At 40.5% G+C, this 21,826-nt stretch overlaps 2 protein-coding genes across 6 annotated transcripts in view; both read left to right on the top strand.

Moving 5' to 3' along the window:
• Nucleotides 1-21,826, top strand: part of FARS2 (phenylalanyl-tRNA synthetase 2, mitochondrial) — a 512,246-nt gene that overhangs the window by 33,560 nt on the left and 456,860 nt on the right. The window contains exons 2-3 of one of the 5 annotated variants that reach the window (XM_064362954.1): nucleotides 10,389-10,479; nucleotides 17,801-17,880. The exons of 1 other annotated variant lie outside the window; for it this stretch is intronic. The gene's annotated coding sequence lies outside the window, so the exon portion shown is untranslated. The remainder of the gene's footprint in view (nucleotides 1-10,388; nucleotides 10,480-17,800; nucleotides 17,881-21,826) is intronic. 3 more of the 5 variants (XM_064362955.1, XM_064362953.1, XM_064362952.1) reach the window with 3 other exon arrangements.
• LOC110568667 (peptidyl-prolyl cis-trans isomerase A-like) lies at nucleotides 16,704-17,244 on the top strand. The gene has a single exon (XM_021672667.2). The coding sequence runs from the start codon at nucleotides 16,719-16,721 to the stop codon at nucleotides 17,187-17,189; it is 471 nt and encodes a 156-aa protein (XP_021528342.2). The 5' UTR covers nucleotides 16,704-16,718; the 3' UTR covers nucleotides 17,190-17,244.

Genomic DNA, 21,826 nt, shown 5'->3' on the forward strand with positions numbered 1-21,826 from the left:
GCTGGAATGCAGGGTTGTGATCTTGGTTCACTGCAGCCTTGACCATCTGGGCACAAGTGATCCTCCCACCTCAACCTCCCAAGTAACTGGGAATACAATTGCATGTCACCATGCCTGGATCATTTTTGTATTATTTATAGAGACGGGGTTTCGTCATGTTGCCAAGCTGGTCTCGAACTCCTGGCAATTTGCCTGCCTCGGCCTCCCAAAATGCTAGGATTATAGGTGTGAGCCACTGTGCCTGACAAGTTTGTACTTCTATTCAGGATAAAAAGTGCTTTTTCCTACCCAAGCTGTATCACTCTGTATATAGAAATGAATTATGTGTATGTGTATGAGTGTGTGTGTATTACATACATAATTATATGTAATGTATTTATAAAATACATGTATGATATGGGTACAAAATACATTAATAGCATATAATTATATATATAATGTAGAACATGCACAATATATACTTTATTATTATGTATGTAACATATGTGTTGACATGTGTGTATGTGTGTGTGAGAGAATAGTTTCTATATGTTAAATAATTTCCACATTAATTTTAGTGCCACTGCAGAATCTTTCAGAGTGATAAACTCCTCCTAGGTCCTGTTTTCCTCTGAACTGTGAATGCAGAAAGCCTGACCTCATCAGACCTAACACGGGAAGACTGGCTGCGCCTGTGGCCCCCAGATCTGGTCGTCCGTGGAGCACAGAGCACGGTCATTGCCCCGTAGCTTGGCTCTGTTGAGGGCTGCCTGTTAGCTCCAGCTTTACTGTTAGCCTGGTTAGCTCTTTAGGTAAAGAGCCAGACAAGCTCAGTTTGGTTTTGGTGTTGATTCTTTCCAAAGCCAAGCAAGTTTCCCGGGTGTGATACGTTTTCAGATTTGATTTTGCATGTTGAACCCGAGACTTTCCTTTGTCTGACTTGGCTTCTTAGCTCTGTTTGTGGGGAACTGGGCTGTAGTCATTTGCTGTGGACCTTGTGTCAGAGGTGGCAGTGGTGCTAGTGGGGAAGAGAGAAGAGAAATGGTGGAGTGATCCTCATTGTCATCCTGTTCTAGTGCTCAGAACTGCTCACGGAGGTGGCCTCAACCCACCCCATGACCTGTTCCTTCCCGGCTGCATTGTTTCTTCTTTCTATCCTGATTGTCTTTTTGGCACTGAGAGTGGCCATTTTTCCATTGCCTATTTCTTCTTGCTCTCCCTTGTCCCTGAAATCAGCCTGCCCCTGGCCTTGTGCAAGCCCAGTGAGGTGACGCTCGGGCTGTTGTTCCTTTCCTTCACACTTTCTCCCACCTCGTAGCCCTTCCCTAGTCCACGGACAGAGTCTTAGAGAGTTGGCCTACTTTCTGTCGATGCTGCTTCCTTGGAGGACCTTGTAGAAGGCCACAAATTCTGTATCAGAAATAGCTCTGTTTATTTGAATGGTTGGATGTCAGTCTCTTCCAGAAAAACACTGTTAGTACACATGGAGAATTCTTTAAGATGTGGAGCTCTTCAAGTTATCCCAGCCCCATGTGGCTCCAGTTGGTTTTTTTAAGAGATGATTCATCTTCATGGCCACACTTGGGAAATTTAAAGCTGTTCATTCAGCTGAAGGCAGAGGCTGGGGATGAGGAAAGCAGTCACAGAGGCCTCTGATTATTATTAAGGTAGTGCAGGTATCTGTCATGTTCTCCTGTAATATTTTCTCTGTTCCTCTCCCTTCTGTCATCTTCCTTCCTCTCACTTGCCTTGTTCCCAGAACCCTCCTCATATTTATCCAGGGAGTGTCACTGCGTCCAACAGGTTTGTTCCCATGTTGCTCATTGGCAACGTCACAGTCAGGACTGGGTGACAAAGATCTTCTCCTCTGGATCTTGCTTTCCCTCTGTGCTGAGTCCAGTGATCGTCTGTCGTGTTTTGTCCAACCATCTGTCCTGAGATCTTGCTGTCTGCTTCTTTTGATGTTTCTAGTCAATAGCTTAGAGCGACTTCTTTTTTAAAACCTCAACGATTTATTACAAAGCAAATACACTGATCTTTCTAGTCAAAAAAGAACATTACCTATACCACTGATCCTCTCCCAAACACCAATCCCTCCTGCTTTCCAAGAAGGAATCACTTTCAGAACACTTAGGATCATCACTTCTTTGTGGAGCACCTTCATTTGATACCTTATTATGAAGACAAGGTGGTTGTTCTCACTTGTGCGCTGTATGAATCACCAAATATGCTTTCTAATGCTACTAAGTTTGATGAGAGTTGTTCTAGGACATAGCTGTGACCTGTGGTTTTGAACATACGTGGGTGGATTCTCCCATTCATTCAACAAGTACACGTGCATGCTGGGCACTGTTGCAGGTGCTGGCATTATGTGGAGATGGGGGCTGGGGACAAAGTCCCTGCTCTTATGCAGCTTCCATTCTTCTCAAGGAGCTCGAGAACATGCTCTTAAAAGACAGAGAATTAGAAAAAAAAATGCCTCTCCACTGGCTTTGTAAGACATAGGTGAGAGAAAACAGCTACTGTTCAATCTTTGTTATTACTTCATTGACTCCATCATCAAAATGTTGCTAATTTTAGGGCTGTTGTAAACATATGTAGGCCTAGATCAAATCATTCTAGGTTGAATTTCTAAGATATTCAACTCTCAACATTAGAATCACTAAGAATATTGATTCCATCATCAAAATGTTGCTAATTTTAGGGCTGTTGTAAACATATATAGGCGTAGATGAAGTTATTTATTCTAGGTTGAATTTCTAAGATATTTAACTCTCAATATTCTAGGTTGAATTTCTAAGATATTTAACTCTCAACGTTAGAATCATTAAGAATATTACTCCTACATTTGCTACATTTTCCTCACAATCAGCCTGCCCTTAGAGTGGGAGAATTTTGATGACTGATTTTAACAGTGATAACTGAAATACTTTTTAAAATGTAAGAAAATGTTAATAAAATATTTTGATGACACATTTAATGTGTAATGTGAATCACATTCCAGATTTAAGCCCAAACTCAAGGAATTACATTTGAGTTTTAATGCTTAAAAGTTTGAGTATTCTATGCTTTCTACCAGTGTTCCAAAGATTGGACATAATAGAATTGCTTGTTTATTTGCCAAATTAGGCACTGGTTTTGTTACTGGAGGACGGTGTCCAGGTTCTTGGTGTTTTCAGCAAAGAATTGGACAAAATGCACAAACAAAGTGATGAAAGAAAGCACAGATTTTGAAAGTACACTCCACTGAATTGGAACAGCCTTGAGCAAGCAGCTCAAGAGCCCAGTTACAGAATTTTCTGGGGTTTAAATACCCTCTAGAGGTTTCCTGTTGGTTACTTGGTGTACGTTCTATGTAAATGAAGTAGTGGCCCATGACCAGTCTGATTGATTGCAGAAAGGGACTACTGAGAGGCTGAAGTGAAGTTACAAAGTTACATTCCTATGCAAATGAAGACTTGGCCTGTGACCAGTCTGATTGGTTGCAGGAGGGGACCAATCAGAGGTACTTTCAATTTTTCATCTGCTGCATGGAGAAAAGCAGGGAGAAGTAGCCTCTGGTTCTTTTGTTTCTTGGGCTTGGGAAGTTGGGGTTTTCCTTTTGATTTAGTTGTAGGAAGTCAGTGTGAATCATGAATCAGCCTTAGGTTCCCTGCCTCCAAACCCTGTTCTCTTGCCTCAGTTTGAATTCTTGCACCAGAGAAAATCCAAAACAGAAGGAATGCCACTCCTTTGTGTTCAGCGTTTTTTTTGAAAGCTAGTCAGAGAGTATAAAATTTTCAAGACTGATTATTAGATAATGGTGTTTTTCAGTGTAAAATAGCTTTGAACAGAAATAAGAAATAGCTTGCTGCATATTATGTTTCCTGAAACTACAGGAAAGTTGATTTTTTGTACATTTTGGTATCTAAAATCTTCAATAACAGTCATAAGTCAATGATATTTTACCCCTATTTATCTGTTTTGTACTGACTGTTATGGCAAGTGACTGTGTGTGAGGGAAACAGAAATACTTGACAGCTCGTGCTTCCTGATACAGAGGTTTCTCTCAGTAGGTTGTTCACTTTCTGTACAAAGCTGGCAGGTTCTGTGGAAAGAAACCATGGTATCTCACAGATTGCATTTAAGTTACCTGTGGGATTGCAAACTCCATTGCAAACTCTGGGAGAAAAAATCAGAGCAATTTGGTTATCGGTTTTATTGACAACTTAAAATGCACAATATGTTTATTTCTAAATTTTCAAAGTTAGAAAACAAGTTATTGAAAACAAAGAAAACAATAATATAGGAGTTTTTAAAGCAGGATATGTTCAGTGTAGAAGGTAGCTCAGTTTTTCTACTTGAAGGACAAAAACCCTAAGTTGTCATACTCCTGTTTTGATGACCTATGATTGGTTGATGAGCTCAACCTTAGTTGGTAGTATTTTCCTTTTATTCCCCCTGGCTGTGGCTTTAAATAATTCTAGAATGGCAGCACTATGCTAATCTTTGGTTTGTTTGTTTTGAGACAGGATCTCACTCTGTCCCCTAGGCTGGAGTGCAGTGGTACAGTCATGGTTCACTGTAGCCTCTACCTCCTGGACACAAGCCCAGCCTCCTACCTCTCACCTCAGCTTCTCGAGTAACTAGGATTACAGGCACACACCACTATGCCCAGCTACTTCTTAACTTTTTTGTAGAGACAGGGTTTCACTATGTTGCCCTGTCTGGTCTTGAACTCCTGGACTCAAGTGATCTTCCCACCTGAGCCTCCCCATAATTCTGGGATTATAGGTGTGAGCCAATGCCTAGCCTGTGCTAATCTTAGCAGGAAAATTTCTTTCCAGGTGTCTTCTTGAAGCATATATTGTATATAAGAATCTACCTGTATCTTTATCACTTTCATACACTTCAGAAATGGTTGTAGAAACTTTATGGTGTGATGTGCATTTGCCAAGAAGAACAGGCTTCATTAGCATTTACCTAAAAAATACTTAGCCATTTTTTTTAATTCAGTCTTGTTGACATGATCTACTATAAGATCTAAGCACAAGAAGCTGCTGCTTAACCTTGATCCTTTCATTTATCATTGGAATTTTAGTAGGATGCTGATTTTGAATAAGTTGAACATCTTCTAATTTTTTTCCCAAAATCCAGTGCTGCTGAAAACATTTCTCTGAAGGTGAGGTCCTGGAGCATTAGGTGGGAGGTAGGTGAAGAGGCTTAAGAGGCCAATGGTGATCCCAACTCCCTAAACTTTCCAATTTGGGGAAAATAGTCCTCTTTGACTTTTATAATTTTTAAGAAAATGAAGTCCAAGATCTTTCTTGTGAAAAATAATTATTTAGTCTTTCTGTAATTGATATTTAGTGAGAGATCAGTTCTTTTTGCCCTTAGAGTTAAATATTGAATAGCCGAGTGTGGTGGCGTATGCCTGTAGTCACGGCTACTAGGGAGGCTAAGATGGGAGGGAGCCCAGGAGTTTGAGGCTAAAGTAAGCTGTGATTGAGCCACTGCACTCCAGTATGGACAATACCGAGATCCCATCTCTTAAAAAAAATTAAATATTGAATATATTTGATGAAGAATCAGGTTTCTTTATGAGTATTCGTTTGTTAATTTTACAAATGTGCTAATTGTTGTATATACAAAGTCTAATAAGATATACTGTTTTCCTCTTCCAGAGAGTGCATAGTCTGGTAGAGGAGACGAATAAGTAAACAACTACAGTAAAAATCTGTAATATGGGTGATCATTGCTAGATAGATAGACAGATATATGCTTTGAGATCAGAAAGGAGGGTTGGTTACCTAACCCAGACAGATCAAATCAGAGAAGGTTTTCTCAGGGGGATTTTCAGGACGAATGGGAGGTAAGCAGGTGAAGGGGCTGGGAGAGCTTTCCTTGGCTTAGGGAGCTATGTTTGTATGACACACGTATCTGTATGGCCCATGTTTCCAGAGAGGTAATTGATGACAAGACATGAGATTGGTCAGGTATTCAGGAAATAAATTATGAAGGCAAAATACTTTAGATTTTCCTAAAGAGTTTTAAGCAGAAAAGTGACTTGTGTTTTGAATCATTTTGACAGCATCCTGGAGAGCAGACCAGAGGCAAATGTGTGGATTGGTGGCAGATAACTACATTTGTGGTATATTTTTGGTAATCTCAGTGAGAGATGATGAAATCTTGAACTGCCAGCAATAGGCACAATGGAGAGATGGACAAATCTCAGAGTGATTTGGGATTTGGAAGCAATCAGGCCTGGCCCCTGATTGAATATGAGAAGTTGAAGAGAAGAAGGACTAAAGGATGCCTCTCAGTTTTCCGGATTGAGTAGTCAGGTGGTAGTTGGTAGCATTCACCCAGGTAGTAAATGCACAAAGTGGTAGTATATTTGATTGTGTTGAGTTTGAGGTGCCTGAGGGACACCCAAGTGGAGAAGTCTTGCTTAGACAGGTGCACGTGTGGCCTGGAGCTTTTTAGGGAGACTGGTGTTGGAAATATAAATATTTAAGAGACCTTGGTGTATAATTGGCAATTGAAGTCTATTACATTTGTAGGTAAATGAGACGATAGAAAGGTATGTAGTAGAGGGAGAAGAGGGCCAAAGATGGGACTCTGGGGTTATTGAGTGATAGGAACAATGAAGATCCTTGAAGAAGATGAGTAGGAGTGTTCAGGGAGGTGAGAAGACCAGAAGAGAGGCCATAGAAACTGAGGGAAGGTGCACTTCTGAAGAGGGTGCAACCAATGTGCAATCAGTGGCAGCCAGTGCTGTACAGATTTCAGATAAGAAAAGCACTGACAAATGGCTACTGGATTGAGTAAATAGGAGGCCAGTGGTGGCACTGTTGGAAATAGCTCCAGTGCAGTGGTGGAGCAGAACTCGGAATTCACTGGGTTGAGAAGTGAATGGTTGAGGAATTGCAAACAAGAAGTGTTTCATGTTTATGTCTCAGTGCCTTCTTGGGAAAGAAAGATACAAGGCCATGAAAGAGGGAGTTGTAACTATCAAGAAAGGATTTTCAAGAGAGGGGATGCTTTTTGTTTTAGTAGGAGAAATTATGTGCTGAAGTGAATGAGCCATGTGGCTTTGGCCTAGGCAAGAAAGCTTCTGCTTGCATCCACATAGGACATAAGCAGGAAAGATGGATGCTGATGCATTTAAGGTTGCATGTATGCTAGGAGGGGAGGAGGTGGGGATGGAAGGATTATTACTTGGCCATTCTGTATGTCTACATTATAAAAGATGGTATTTAAAACCACAATTGGGCCATGTAATTTTTGTGGTGAAGAGTCTAGATTTGCTACGGGAAACTTGGACAATTTATAAATCTCTAAACCCCAATGGGAGAAACGTTATTACTTAATAATATCATAGATATTCACTTTTATTTAAATAACCTTGTTGGAAGATGAAATAGAAACTCCATATACCATTTTTTTTTTTTGTTCATCGATCAGAAGGTTTGTTCAAATTATATCTCTGTTGTTGGTATTTTGGAACTTGAGAACAACAGAACTGTTACAACAGGAATTTTTAGAGCCAGTTTTGACCACAGTGAAGTGGCTGTGAAGGCTGAAGGTCAGGAGCATGATTGATTGGGTGATTAGAATTCCTTTTAAAGCAAATTAGAGGTGGCAGGTCTGCCACAGGTGAGAAGTACTGCAAAGAAATGAATCTCATTATCAGGTAAAACTTCTTAGATCATCAAAAAAGAAGTTTAATGTTTAAAACACACACACTCACACACACACACACACACCCCATGCATATGAATTCTGTTTGTGATTATTATACAACCTAGCATCTAGCCTGACTTTCTGTATAGTTATAAATAATAAAGAGGTGTGTTTTATAGTTTTAATTCAGGAACAGGTGCTCTAATTGCAAATAATTTATCAGTTCAGTTTAGCCACTTACTATATTTGGGGTCTTCTTGATGATTGAATTTGTGACTAGGCATTTGAGTTTGGGATCCGTGGGGTAGAAGGAGGTGGAGGAGCAGGAAGGAAGCCAGGACCAGCGTTTAGGAAGGGAAACGAGGAGTAGAGGACAAAGAATGGAGAATTATTTGTATATGGTGGTGTGTAGGAAAAACTCTCGGTATTTTTCCTCTACTCTCACACTACAGTAATCATCAACACAGAAGAAGGCTTCTGTGAACAAATGCATGAAGTTGTTCCCCATACACCAAGTAGAGGCACCAGTTGGGTGTCCTCTAATTCAGTTCTGACACGCTCTACCCAGAGATAGTGTCAGATCCCACAGGTTGAGGGCTCAGTCCCCATGAGTGCCTCCCCTTCTTTCATCCCCCCGTCTCCCTCCCGGGACAGTCACAAGTCCTGGCCTCCTGAACTTCTGACTGATGACTTCCTCTTTGGGTGTGATTAATTTGCTGGAGAGGCTCACAGGACTTAGTAATAATAAACTTATTATTACTGGCTTATTATAAAAGATATTGCAAAGAATATAGATGAAGAGATGTGCAGGGCAAGGTATGGGGGAAGGGGCGTGGAGCTTCCATGCCCTCTCTGGGTGTGCCATCCTCCAGGAACCTTCATGTCTTCAGCTATCAGGAAGCTCCCTGACCCTTGGGTTTTTTATGGAAGGAAGCTTCGTAACATCAGCATTCCTTCCCCCAAATTATAGGGTAGGACTCTCTCATGGAAGGGTCTTAAGACCCACAATCAGAAAGCTGGGGGAACATAAAGTGAAAAGAGGGCAGGAGGTCAGGGGCCTGCCCCTGAGGCCTAACACACCCAACATGGCCTAACACGCTCACAACAAGGGCTGTGGGAGTTATGAGCCAGTAACTGTGGGCGAAAACCAATATACCTCTTAACACCACAGATGGGGGTGTGGGTCTCAGTCTTGGTGAGTGGCATGAGGCAGCAGTCTGTGGAGAACTAGTATTTCTCAGGGACTAACACATGCTAGACACCAAGCTCTGTGCCTTCATATACTTTATATCCTCACAATAACCTAGCAAGGTGGGCACTGAAATTATTTGAAGTTTCAAAGGAAGAAATGAAAGGAGGTGAAGAGGTATTTTTAAAAGATCTTTTAAAAGTAAAGAGAAGTAGTGATGATGATGATTATTGTTAGAGTTAGAAATTCTTTCAATTGTAATTGATGGTGTTATTCTAATTTTTTTTAGTCTTAGGTGTTTGAATCAAAAGGGTTAAAATTGTCTTTGAAGCTGGTAACCTGATGCTAGCTAAACTCTCCTTTTATGTGTGCTTGGAAATTTAATAATAAAACATTTTAAAAAGGAACAGGCAAAGAAATAAAATAGTCTTGGTAAAGATAAAAATGAGAGTATATTTATGAATAGCAAGGGGACTTTCTTCTCTCTTCTACCAGATTTGTATGATAACCATAGCCTTTGAAACCATTTTGAGCCAAAATTATTAACAAACCATTTAAGAAATAAAAACAGTAGAGTCAGTTGTTTTCAATGGGTCACCTCAGCTTTATTTAAGATGAAGACTCAGTTTAGAAATAGGTGGCTTCTTCATCTTCATCCTGTGGCAGTGGGAATTTTCTCTAAATGAAGGAGTGTTCATGCTGGAAAGAGGCTCAGGGCTAGAAACGTTTTGTCGCAGAAGGTGTATAGCTCCAAGGGAGCGAATCAGAGTCTAGACAGTGAGCATCTTTTCATGTAAAACACTGTGGCACGGACTGTGGGGAGCTACAAAGGCAGGAAGATAAGATAGCAGTGATATCCACGGAAGGCTTACTCCGTTCCGGGGACACGCTCAACACTTCCCGTATGTTTAATCCTTACTGCAACTCTAGGACATAGGTACTATTCTTTCTCATTTTTAAAAATTTTTATTTTTTATTGTGGTAAAATGTACAAACATAAAAATTATAATTTTGGCCATTTTTAAGCATAGAGTTCACTAGCATTAAGTACATTAATAGTCTTGGGTAACTATCACCACACATCTCTAAAACTTTCTCATCTTCCCAAATTGAATCTCCGTACCCATTAAACAGGAACTCCCTATCCCCTCCCCACTGAGCCCCTGGCAACCACCATTCTAATTTCTGTCTCTGAATTTAATCACTCTACGAACCTCGTATGAATGGAATCATACAGTGTTTGTCCTTTGTGTCTAGTTTATTTCAGTGAGCATAACATTGTCATGGTTTGTCCATGTTGTAGCTTGTGCCAGAATTTCCTTCCTTTTTAAGGCCAAGTAGTATTCCATTGTCTGGATAGAGCACATTTGTGTTTCTCCACTTTTTTTTCACCAATGGACACTTGGGTTGCTTCTACCTTTTGGCTATTATGAATAATACTGCTATGATCATGGGTGCACAAATATCTTTTCAAAATCCTGCTTTTAGTTATTCTGGGTACAGACCCAAAAGTAGAATCGTTAATCATGTGATAATTCTATGTTTAATTTTTCAGGAACCTCCATACTGTTTTCCACAGTGGTTGTACCATTTCACATTCCCACCAGCAGAGCACAGGGGTTCCAGTTTCCTCACACAGGAAGTAGGTAACTATTTGTCTTTCAGTGTTGCAAGGGAGGGAGGGAAGCACGGAGAGGTTAAGTGAGCTCACATAGCTAACATGTGCAGACTTGAATCTGAATTTGACTCCAGAACCTTAACTCCTGTGACATACAGGTAAGGTGAGGCACAGAGAGTCTCCAGGGCATGACTGAGGGCCCCTGCCTAATAGCATCAGTGATTCAGAGCCTGCCGTCAGAGTTCATGTTGTCAAGGACTTGTAGAGTTCGCTCTTTTTTAATAAAAATTCTCTTTAACAAAAGTAATCTTTGCATATTTTTATATGACATTTTCCTGCCTTTCCAAATTTATGCTTTAAGATGTTCTTGTTATTTAAAATATTATCTTTAAAAACTCTGTAGTATCTTTGATTTCCCTTTAAGATTTTTGAGTAAAATTTTGCCTTTAAATCATTTAAAGCAAATATTCATTGGTTCCTGTGGAGTTTTTGAAAACATCTCCACTCTATCCATTCCCATCAGAAGTTTACTTTTAAATAAAACCAAGCAACAGTATCTAAAGCTGGATTTAGGTTAGGGAAAGCCTGGAGGGCATCAATGGTAAACATGGAGGACTTTTAACATTTAGATAAGGTGAATTTTGCAGCTTTATCAACAGAGGAGCAACAGCTAAGAAACTTACACATTTCTCTGTATTATTTTTGTTACAGAGGATCTGTGTTTTCCCTCAGAGTCACAGTGGGGCTGCATCCATTCTGAAAATAGCACTGACCCTGGGTGATGCTGCTCTGCTGGGCATTAACAAGGAGGCATTAACAAGACCTCCTGTGTGTCAGTTCATGTCACTGACTGTCTCCAGTGCTTCTTGTATTGTTGTCAGGGAGATGCCCCCTGCAAATACAGACTGAGTGGCTTCCTGAACCCTGCCTCATCAGGGTTGCATTTTAAGGCTGGGAAGCCTGGCTGTACATGGTCCTCAGCCCTACTCCCAGGGTTGGGGGTGGGTGGCTTGTACAGTACACCATCTTAACTGGTGGTTTTAGACAAACACTTGGCTTTAGACAAATGCTTCTTGTCCCAGCATATGAAGGGCCCATGATCTTGCTAAGAGGAACTCTGATCTGGAAGATATCTATAGAATAATCTCTAATTTGGGGGTTCCCAGCTATGGCTGTACACTGCAGTCCACCTGGGGAGCTTAGGAAAACAATGATGCTAGAATCTCATGTCCGGTGATTCCAGTGTAACAGATCTGATGTGTGCCTTGGTCACTGGGATTTTAAAAAAGCTTCTGCGATGATTCTAATGTACCATCAAGGTGTAGGACCACTGCTGTAATTTCTTTTTAATACCTTGTTCTTTGGGCTTTAAATAATATTTTTATCATCAAAAGATACAAAAATGTCAGGAGGTGGAGGTTGCATTGAGCTGAGATTGCACCACTGCACTCCTGCCTGGGCTACAGAGTGAGACTCCATCTCAAGAAAAAAAAAAAGATACAAAATGTCTTTTATTAGGTGTCCTTATTAGCTGCGATTGCTGAAATTTGTTCCTCACATATGAAGGGAATTTCATCTATTTTGTTAATTTGTGGTGGAAGATCATTTTTATGTCTATAGAGTATGTTTTTATATTAACATGATATAGTACGGGTTGATAAAAGATAGATCTAATTTACTCTTCAGAGTCTTGCATTTTGGAAGATAAAGAGCGACTGTTTGCTTGCCTAGATTTCAATGCAAGCTTTAACTCACTTTGGATTTTGATGGCAGTTTCATTTTATAAACTAAAGACTATACTATGTAGACATCTGTGCTGATATTTCTGATAGTTCCTGAAGGTTTTTCATTTAGACTGTCATCTCCTCTGGCAAACATAGTTATAATGCTTTCTACACTCCTGTGTATTTAAACACTTAACCTTATTATTAAATTTGGAAATCTAGGTGTATCTTTGAGTAAACCATACAGTAAACCTGAAGGTTCTTTGGTTTGAAGGAGTGCTTTGTCTAAGCCCCTTCTGGGCCCCTGGGATTCGTTTAAAACTACAGAGCTGTATTGGTATAGTCTTCTCTTCTATGACAGCAATGTCTGTCTCGGACTGTGGGTGTAAGCTTATTTGGTTGAAAGTTCATCAAAGTGTGGAGTTAAATATGTTACGGTGGGTTCGGGAAGAGTAACTAATATAAAGCAATTGTGTTTTTTGTAAAACTAACATTCTAACACACACACACACACACACACACACACACACACACACAGGAGGACAGAAAATGGGGATAAATTGGTGGACCCCACACAAGTAAGGATTATGTGAGATGATTTCAGTGAACCATCTCCTTCATGTTGGGCATTCACTCAAGCAAACAGATTAAAAAGACTTGGTCCCTACCCTCTTAAGAACCAGGAGCTCCTTATGCTGTTGGTCATTTATCTTCTTAGCCAGGTACTTTTCCGGATACCAGTCACATCCATCTACCCTCCTTGTCACTTACAGACTCCAGGTGACAGTCTTCCCACACGTTGGTACACTTCTACTTCAGAACTTTCCTCTAGAGCTCTGCTCCCCTAAGTTTGGTCCTAGGAACAGCAGAGTCTCAGGCCCCATCCAAACCTGTGTTGTTGTGTTGTTTAACAAGACCTCCAGGTGACTTCTGTCTGCAAAATGTGTTAAGATTCAGATTTTGTTTCAGTAGAGCTTGGTGGGACCTGAGATTCTAATGGGTTCCCAGGCAGTGCCCATGTCGGTCTATGCACTACGTGGTAGATAGCAAGGCTTTGCTGTCAAGAGAGCCTATATCTCCCTTGTGTCAGAGAGTAGCAGAGCTGCTTGGGTTATCTGATGACATGGGATGACATAGGCTAACCAAGTACCTCTGTCCTTGGGGAGTTGAAGTTAAGAAAAGAGTGCCTGGTTACACAGTTCTCAGAGTTTTGCTTGTACACTGAATCCTCTCCTCAGTCTTAGGAGGTAAACACTATTCTTTACAGATGGGGAGATGAGGCATAGAAGTTAAGCAGCTTGAACAAAGTCACATGAAGTAACCAGTGAAAGAGCAGGGCTCTGAACCAGGCAGTGTGGCTTCGGCAGCAAGCTTTGAGATTATTGCTGTGCACTTCCTGAGTGTGTGCGGGGCTACAGCTGTTGGCAGGTAGAGTTGGATCACGGTGTAGAAATGAGAGTATCTTGGTTTGGGCAGTGGAGTGGTTCCAGAAGGCATGCTGAATTCAGGACTGAGGTCAGCATAAGGAGGGCTGAGCAACAGAGAGCGGGACTGTGAGGTTCATGTTCAATGGACAGGGCTAGTGGAGGAAGAAGACACGCAGGCTGCCAGCTGCTGAGGAACAAGAGTAAATAGCATACTTTTATTAAGCATTCATAAGTGTCAGATGCTGGGGTTTAAATTTGTTATTTCATCTGACCCTTATAATGATTCTGTGATGCAGGTACAAATCTTATAGAGAAGGGAACTGAAGTTCCAGAGACTAATATTCCCAAGGTACATAGGGAGAAGAGTAGCTTAACTTGAATTTTAAGTCAGTGCTGTTTGCACAACCTGTGTCTGAAGCTTCTTTGCCCTGCTGCTTCCCTGGCAGGGACTTAGAGGGGAAGTGAAGGTAAAGAGGAGAGATAAGAACTTGAGCATTGACACGAGGATATAAAGAGGTGCCTGGACACAGGGATGAGGGGTGAGAATGCAAGCGCAGTACCTGGGACTGACTGGTTAAAACTGGACTGGAGATCCCTGAGATCTTCCTAAGTAGGGTGCCTGGATTGGCACAGGGCTGAAACTGCATGTGGGGTTAAATGGCCCCGAGGTGAAGTCGGTTACCATCTGATGGTTAACGCCTGTTAGGGCTGAGCATGCGTATTTACCTCCTGTGTCTTCATCGTAGTGTTAGCTCAGAAGAGCCACTCCTGCCCTCCCTTTGACCCTTCCCTCCCCATGACTCTGTTTCTTAGACAAATAAGTGTGTGGCAACATTGGCTGCTCCCTGGACCCCTTGCTTCTCTGGAAGTGAAAAGTTGCTTCTGCTTGCCTTCCTCCATCTTTGTGATTATTGCATTTCTTGCCACAGACATTTCTCATTGCTTCCAATATGAAAATCTGGGCTTGTTGCTTTAACCATATGACTGTACAGCCCCATGTGACCCCAAGTAAATTTTTTAAATGGATAACTAAGCTGACAGCACGTGAAGTATGCCCAGGGAATTCTCTGCCTCGGGATGCTCATAATGAAGGGAATTGACTAGGGTTAGCAGATGGACACTGCTCATTTTTTGGCAATCATTGACAAGTACGCAACACCTCCAGGTGGCTCTCCATGGACTGCTCTGTGTGGCTCAGCCCATGATGCCTGTGCGTCCATAGAATGCTAATGGTCTCTCTTCCTCCCTGAGTAACATAGCAGGCTGCGTGGTCTGGTGTGGCTCTTTATCCTTGAGATCAAAGACATGCATATCATCTTTAAATAAAAGATTATCTTTTAATTATAGAGGCATTATAGCAGTATTACAAAAAGCTTAGAAATAGAGAAAGGAAAACACCCACATTTACCATCCCAGAACATGGTAATCAATCTATAAACAATTTTTCAGTGGCTTTTCATAGTTGTATCAGTTGTTTTGTGTGTGCATTTTCCCTTATTGCCATATAATCTTCACAGTTACCATTTGAATGGTTGTATAATATTCTGTTGTGATGCCACATTGTTAATTATTTAACTCTGTTGTTGACATATGGATTACTTCCAGCTTTTTACAGTTACTAATAATAGTTCAAAGTATACATCTGTGCATGTAGCTATTTTCATATTTTGAGTTAGTTTCTTATGATAGGGTATCAGATGTGACATTACTGGGTCAAACAGTATGAACATTTTTATGGCTTCTAAAATATATTGCCAGATTGCTTTCCAGAAGAGTGGAGGCAATTTACAATTCTACCACAAAGACATTCATTTCCCAGATGGCCAACTTGGTTAGGGATGCAGCCTCTCACAGTAGATGAGAAGCTGTGTTTGTGTTTGTGTGTGTGTATAAAACTCGTTGGTGCATTTGTGTATTGATTTAAGCCCAGTGATACCATGCATTGCCTTTGTTAATAGGAATGTGCTATATGTCTAGTGACAACATAATGGTCTTCCAGTTCAGTGTTTAAAAGAGACGTGTGCTTTATATGGATTAAACCAAGGTATAGGTGTTTACTGTTTTCCAAAATTGGGACTGTTAAAAAAATGGACAAAGGTGAGTTGACAAGAGCATTTAGCCATTGTGACTAGGTTCTTAGTGTCTCCCTTCTTTTTGGGAATACCTAGTGATTTGGAGGTGAAGGTTTGGAAGTTAAAGGGGTTGGGTAGGAGCAGTAATGGAGGGCACTGGAAGTAGCTGCGCATGTGCTCAGGAGAGTACCTATGTGGACTGCACAAAGCACCTCACCTCACCTGGTAAGGGCAGTCTTTTGGGTGCTGAATGGAGTGCTTGTGTTGAGAAGGATTTTGAGGTAACACCTAGACTCAATGGGAAAGAGACTGTGATTAATTAGCAATTTGTTCTAGATCTTTATCAGTGCAATGTTATTCAATGTGTTATCTATCCAAGTGGATTATAGACATGGCATGCTTTCATGTAGGAATTGTGCCTTTTAAAAGTATAATTTTCTACCCATTTAAAGTGTCTAGCACATCATTTGTATACGATGTATGTGTATGGTAGTTTTGTGTCTCCTGATTACATGAATGAGAGAAAATAGTACTTTATCTTCACAGTCCCAGGCATTTTACCAAAGCCCTGTGTTTAAGTATTGGGATCCCACAGTTTGCCTGCTCACGTGTGAAACCTTCAGCAAACCTACAGGGGTAAAGGAAAGGAAATATCAATTGAGAAACTTCAGAAATGTAATGCCAGCAAAGTCCTTTGACTCATTTATATCACCACCCAAATCATTTAATGAGACCTTTTTGTTTTATAGAGGAGTAAAGTGAGCCAAATAAGAGCAAATGGCTTTCTCAGGATCACACAGATGGTGGGTGACTGGGGACGCCAAGCTAGGTCTTGATTCCTGGTCAAATGTCCGTTCCTCTATACCTTGTTAGGAGAACTTGGGGTGCTTGTTTTGCTTGCCCCTCTCCCACCACAGCCCTACAGGTGTATATATGGAGTTTTCTTTGCTGTATGACCATGCTTGTCCTCCTTTGTAACTGAATTAGAAATGAGTTTAGAGCTTTACAGACGCCGCCGCCGCCTGGGACCTTGTAGCATCAGCCATGGTCAATCCTACCGTGTTCTTCGACATTGCCGTCGATGGCGAGCTGTTTGCAGACAAGGTTCCAAAGACAGCAGAAAACTTTCATGCTCTGAGCACTGGAGAGAAAGGATTTGGTTATAAGGGTTCCTGCTTTCACAGAATTATTCCAGGGTTTACGTGTCAGGGTGGTGACTTCACACGCCATAATGGCACTGGTGGCAAGTCCATCTACGGGGAGAAATTTGATGATGAGAACTTCATCCTAAAGCATACAGGTCCCGGTATCTTGTCCATGGCAAATGCTGGACCCAACACAAACGGTTCCCAGTTTTTCATCTGCACTGTCAAGACTGAGTGGTTGGATGGCAAGCATGTGGTCTTTGGCAAGGTGAAAGAAGGCATGAATATTGTGGAGGCCATGGAGCGCTTTGGGTCCAGGAATGGCAAGACCAGCAAGAAGATCACCATTGCTGACTGTGGACAACTTTAATAAGTGTGACTTGTGTTTTGTCTTCACCATCAGACCATTCCTTCTGTAGCTCAGGAGAGTACCCCTCCACCCCATTTGCTTGCAGTATCCTAAAATCTGTGCTCTTGCTGCAGTTCCCTGTGGGTTCCATGTTTTCCTTGTTCCCTTCCATGCCTAGCTGGATTGCAGAGTTGAGTTAAGTTTATGATTATGAAATAAAGACTAAATAACAAAAAAAAAAAAAAAAGAAAGAAAGAAATGAGTTTAGAGATTGTGGCCTTGATGCAGTAGTCAGTTGGGGGTCTGAAGATTTATACGAGACAGTGCCAGATCAAAATTCAATTCTATTCAAACTTACGGCTTTGCATTATCTCCAGTTTAGAATATAAACTTTATTTTTTTTATATTAAAGGGAGAATGTATAATGGTAGATGTGGTACATAATTTGAGTGTGTATTTGCTACAATTGTGATCCTAATAAAACTGCCATTCTGATCTATATGCCTAGCGTAGAGATTTAAGGTTGTTAAGGGAGCATTACTTTGAGCTTCTTGATTTATCTTGTGTGACTGAAATCTAAACCTCAATGTTGCATCAACTCTGTGGTTTTTTTTTTCCTCTTTTCTTTCCAGAACCTCTCACCTCCAATCTGATGAGCACATTTGGTTGTGTCGTTGAGATTCTGAAGCCAAATGCATTAATAGTGAGGGAAGTAAGTATTCATAGTGAATGTCAAATGAAATGACTGAGGAGACAAAGCAGGGAAGAGAATTAACAATCTACTGGTTCTTTTAACAACCATGTGATGGCTGTCCTGGGAGTTGAATGATTTGTAGATAACTGGAACCTGCTCATTCCGTGGTGACTTGAGGCCCCTTGAAATTGATGTGAACCTAGTAAGCTGTCAGCAGTTAAAGCTAGTGGGTAATCAGGTTTGGAATTTATGGGTATTTACATTTCAGAGGGCCTTTACTATGTTTCTGTAATTTCAGATTAGAAATGCTTGTCCTTGATGTGACTGTTTCTTATGCATGGTGCTAGAGTGTTTAAGGCCCTTAGCATTCCCAGTGTGTTCCAGTGCGTAAGCCACTTTCTTTCCGGGAACCAAAAAGATGATCTACTTAATCCTGCTTTTGAATTAGTGGACAGGATGATTTTTCTCTCTACTAAACAACCTCCATACTGTCTTCTGTACAGTAACAAGTCACATGGTAAAAAGAAGTTAGAAAGTCTTACTGACCTGCCATTGATAAATATTTTTTACAGCGTGCTGAGGTGGACACATTTTGACTTTGCTTGGTTTCGAAGGGATTAACATTTTTTAAATGATAAAAATGAACTTGTTTGGAAAAACTTAAAAAGTATGGAAAAATTGAGAGAAAACTTATCTAAGACTTTCCAATGGGATGTAAACCACGTATGACATTTTAAATTTGCTTTCTTTTTTTAATGCGTAATTTTTATGTGGTTATAATCTGTTTATGAAAATTTGGTGTCTTAAAAATTAATACATATGTTTTTCTTTGTTATTATATATTTTTTCCTACAGAAGCTTCATTTTCCATTGAGGGGCAGTTATTAAAATCTTTACTTGTTCTTTCTGCATGTTATCCAGTGGGTCAGTCCTTTTCTTATCCATGGGATGTCCGTGGGTAATAGCACTGCCCATCAGTAATTATCACTGACAAGTTGGCTGTCTCTTCAGTCAGTAGTGGCCAGGCCTCCACTTTCATCTGAAAGTCATTTATTTGAACGGCTTATATATTTTTCCAATTATAAATTATCCTCTTGTGAGCTTTTTGTGCATTAGTTCTTTAGGATATTTTTTCAGAGTAGAATTGCTGTCATAAAAGGGACATTTTGATAAGGTTTATGAGACATTTTGATATTTTACACTCATGCGTGTGCACAGTATACATTTTATCATGTTGAATATATTGTTTTCTGCAAGTTGCCACGAGTAATCTCAAATGTATAAAACTATATATTACATGTAACATTGGGTATTATTGCTGTTTTAACTTGACAGGCAAAAATAGCATCAAGTTTTAAATTTCTTGGCTTAGTAGTGAGTGTGAGCACGTCAGCACACATTGATTAGCTACTTGATTCCCTGTTTTATGAACTAATTCATCTTGGCCTTGAAGTTGTGGTGGTTAGGAAGGAGTGGCACCTGTCAATCTTGGTGGGCCACATGGGGTTAGGACACTAGCCGCTGTGCAGCTCAGGGCTCAGCCTCAAGGCTTATGACCTGAGTTGGCAGAAAAGCACTTACACTGCCTGCATTGTTTTAGAAAATCAGGATCTCTCAACACTAAAGTAAATGCTTGTTTGTGTTTGACCTTACTAACTACTTCAATTTGAATTGGCAACTATTTGCAATTTATATGGAGATTTTTTAAGGACTGTAGGGAAGGTGTGAGATTTTATGTTTATCAAATAAAATGAGTCATGGATGTGAGAATTTTTTCACTTTTTAAAAGCAACCTGCTACAAAATTCTTTTTCCTTTGTTTTTCTTCTAATTTTCTCCCATTTATTGAGTGTCTCCTCTTGGCCAGGAATTCTGGGCTGAGAGAACACCACATGCAAAGGCCTCAGGGCAGAAAGGCAGTGATATGTCCGGTGAACAATGAAGCCAGGGTGCCTGGATGTTTACGAGGAAGACCTGGGTGAAGTCACAGAAGTGGGAAGGAGCCAAGCGATGCAGAGATTAGTAGGTCAGGGTAAATGCTATGGCAAATCACCAAAGGGTTTGAGTTGCAGGCATGAGATTCACAGAAGCATCACCCTGGAAAGGCAAGACAGGAAGCAGCGACTTCTGATGGATGCCTCCTGGGGAAACCAAGGCAAGAGATGATGGTAGCCTGGGTGCTTGTGCTTCCTAAACCATCTGTGGTGAAGGGCCATAAGTTTTTTCTAATCTGTTGTACACTGATACTGTTACAGAATACAAGAAACATAGATTACCAGGAGAATGACCATAAGCTTGAATGTGACAGTAATGTCAAATTGCTACAGAAGTTTCTATGTACTGCCAGACGTAGACAGGAGTAGGATTAGAACCAAGGTTGCTAAAAAAACAAAACAGAAAACAAACAAACAAAAAAAACAACAAAAAAAAAGTTTCTGTGTACTTACTCTTGCCTTGTGTCCTTACCTTATCATGGGCTGGTATTAGGTGGACCACACTTTGATAGCCTTGGCTGACAATACAGCTTCAACATCTAACAATGTGTTGCATATTTTCTGTAGATCAAGCCATGGTACATGGCTAGCAACTGTGTTAGTTAATTTGGGCTGCTATAACAAAATAACATAAACTGGATGATTTATAAACAGTAGAAATTTATTTCTCATAGAACTGAATGCTGTGGAATCCAAGATCAAGGGACAGATTTGATGTCTGGTAGGGCTTTCTGATTCATAGACGGCACCGTCTCATTGTATTACTATAGAAGAGGCAAGGGATCTCTTTCAGGCCTTTGTAATAGGGCACTAATTTCATTCATGAGAGCTTTGCCCCTGTTATCTAACCACCTCCCACTGGCCCCATCTCCAAATACCATCACCTTGGAGGTGAGAATTTCAAGATATGAATTTTGGGGGCACACAAACGTTCAATTTATGGCAACTATTTATACTACGGTGTGCTGTGTACAAGATAAACAGTGGGATATGAAATAAAGGTTGTCTTTGCCTTTCACATTTGATAGGTTGAATTGAGAGAGAAGTAGATGAATATGAGGCATATATAGCAGAAAGACTCTCTAGAACTTTCTTTCTTTTTTTTGGAGAATGGAATCTTGCTTTGTTGCCCAGACTGGAGTGCAGTGGCACAATCTTGGCTCACTGCAACCTCTGCTTCCCATGTTCAAGCAATTCTTCTGCTTCAGCCTCCTGAAGAGCTGGAACTGCAGGCACGTGCCACCACACTCGGCTACATTTTAAATATTTATTTTTAGTAGAGATGGGGTTTCACTGTGTTACCTAGGACGGTCTTGATCTCCTGACCTTGTGATCTGCCCACCTCGGCCTCCCAAAGTGCTGAGGTATGAGCCACCGTGCCTGGCCTACTCTCTAGGACTTACTAATGGATTGGATGTGGAAGATTTAAGGAGAAAGAGAATTCAAGGTTGAGAGGCAGTGATGGAGTACTGTTTACAGAGGAGAGAGAGACACTTTATTTAGACTTGACTGGATTGTGTGAGATTCTTGTTAGTCTTGAACTTTTATGTTTTAGAGAGATAATATACTAATTTCATAAAAGCAAAATAATTTACATCCTAATGCAGATTTGAAATGAATTTTCCTGATGAGATGCTGCCTCTAGGAAGAAATATGGTTGGCTAAGGATAGAGGTGGGGGGTGTTTAGAATTTTGTACTGTGCCTATGCACCTATTCAATAAAATGTGTTTCAAAATAGGTTTCTTATGACTTCCAAAATAACAGAATATCTGTGGGTAAATTTGAAATAAGAAATGTGGAAGATATATATGATGAAAACTTTAAAATACAAAGAGATTTGCTATTAGAGTTAAATGGAGAAAGGAACAGGTTAGAAAGGAAGACAATATTGAGAGATATCAATTATTTTTAAATTAATCCAATAATCAATGAAATCTCCTAATTGAAGGAGCAACAGGGTTTTCGTTGCT

This window comes from Aotus nancymaae, unplaced genomic scaffold, assembly GCF_030222135.1.
Source record: "Aotus nancymaae isolate 86718 unplaced genomic scaffold, 86718_ANA_hifiasm-v0.15.2.pri h1tg000051l, whole genome shotgun sequence".
NCBI lineage: Eukaryota > Metazoa > Chordata > Mammalia > Primates > Aotidae > Aotus > Aotus nancymaae.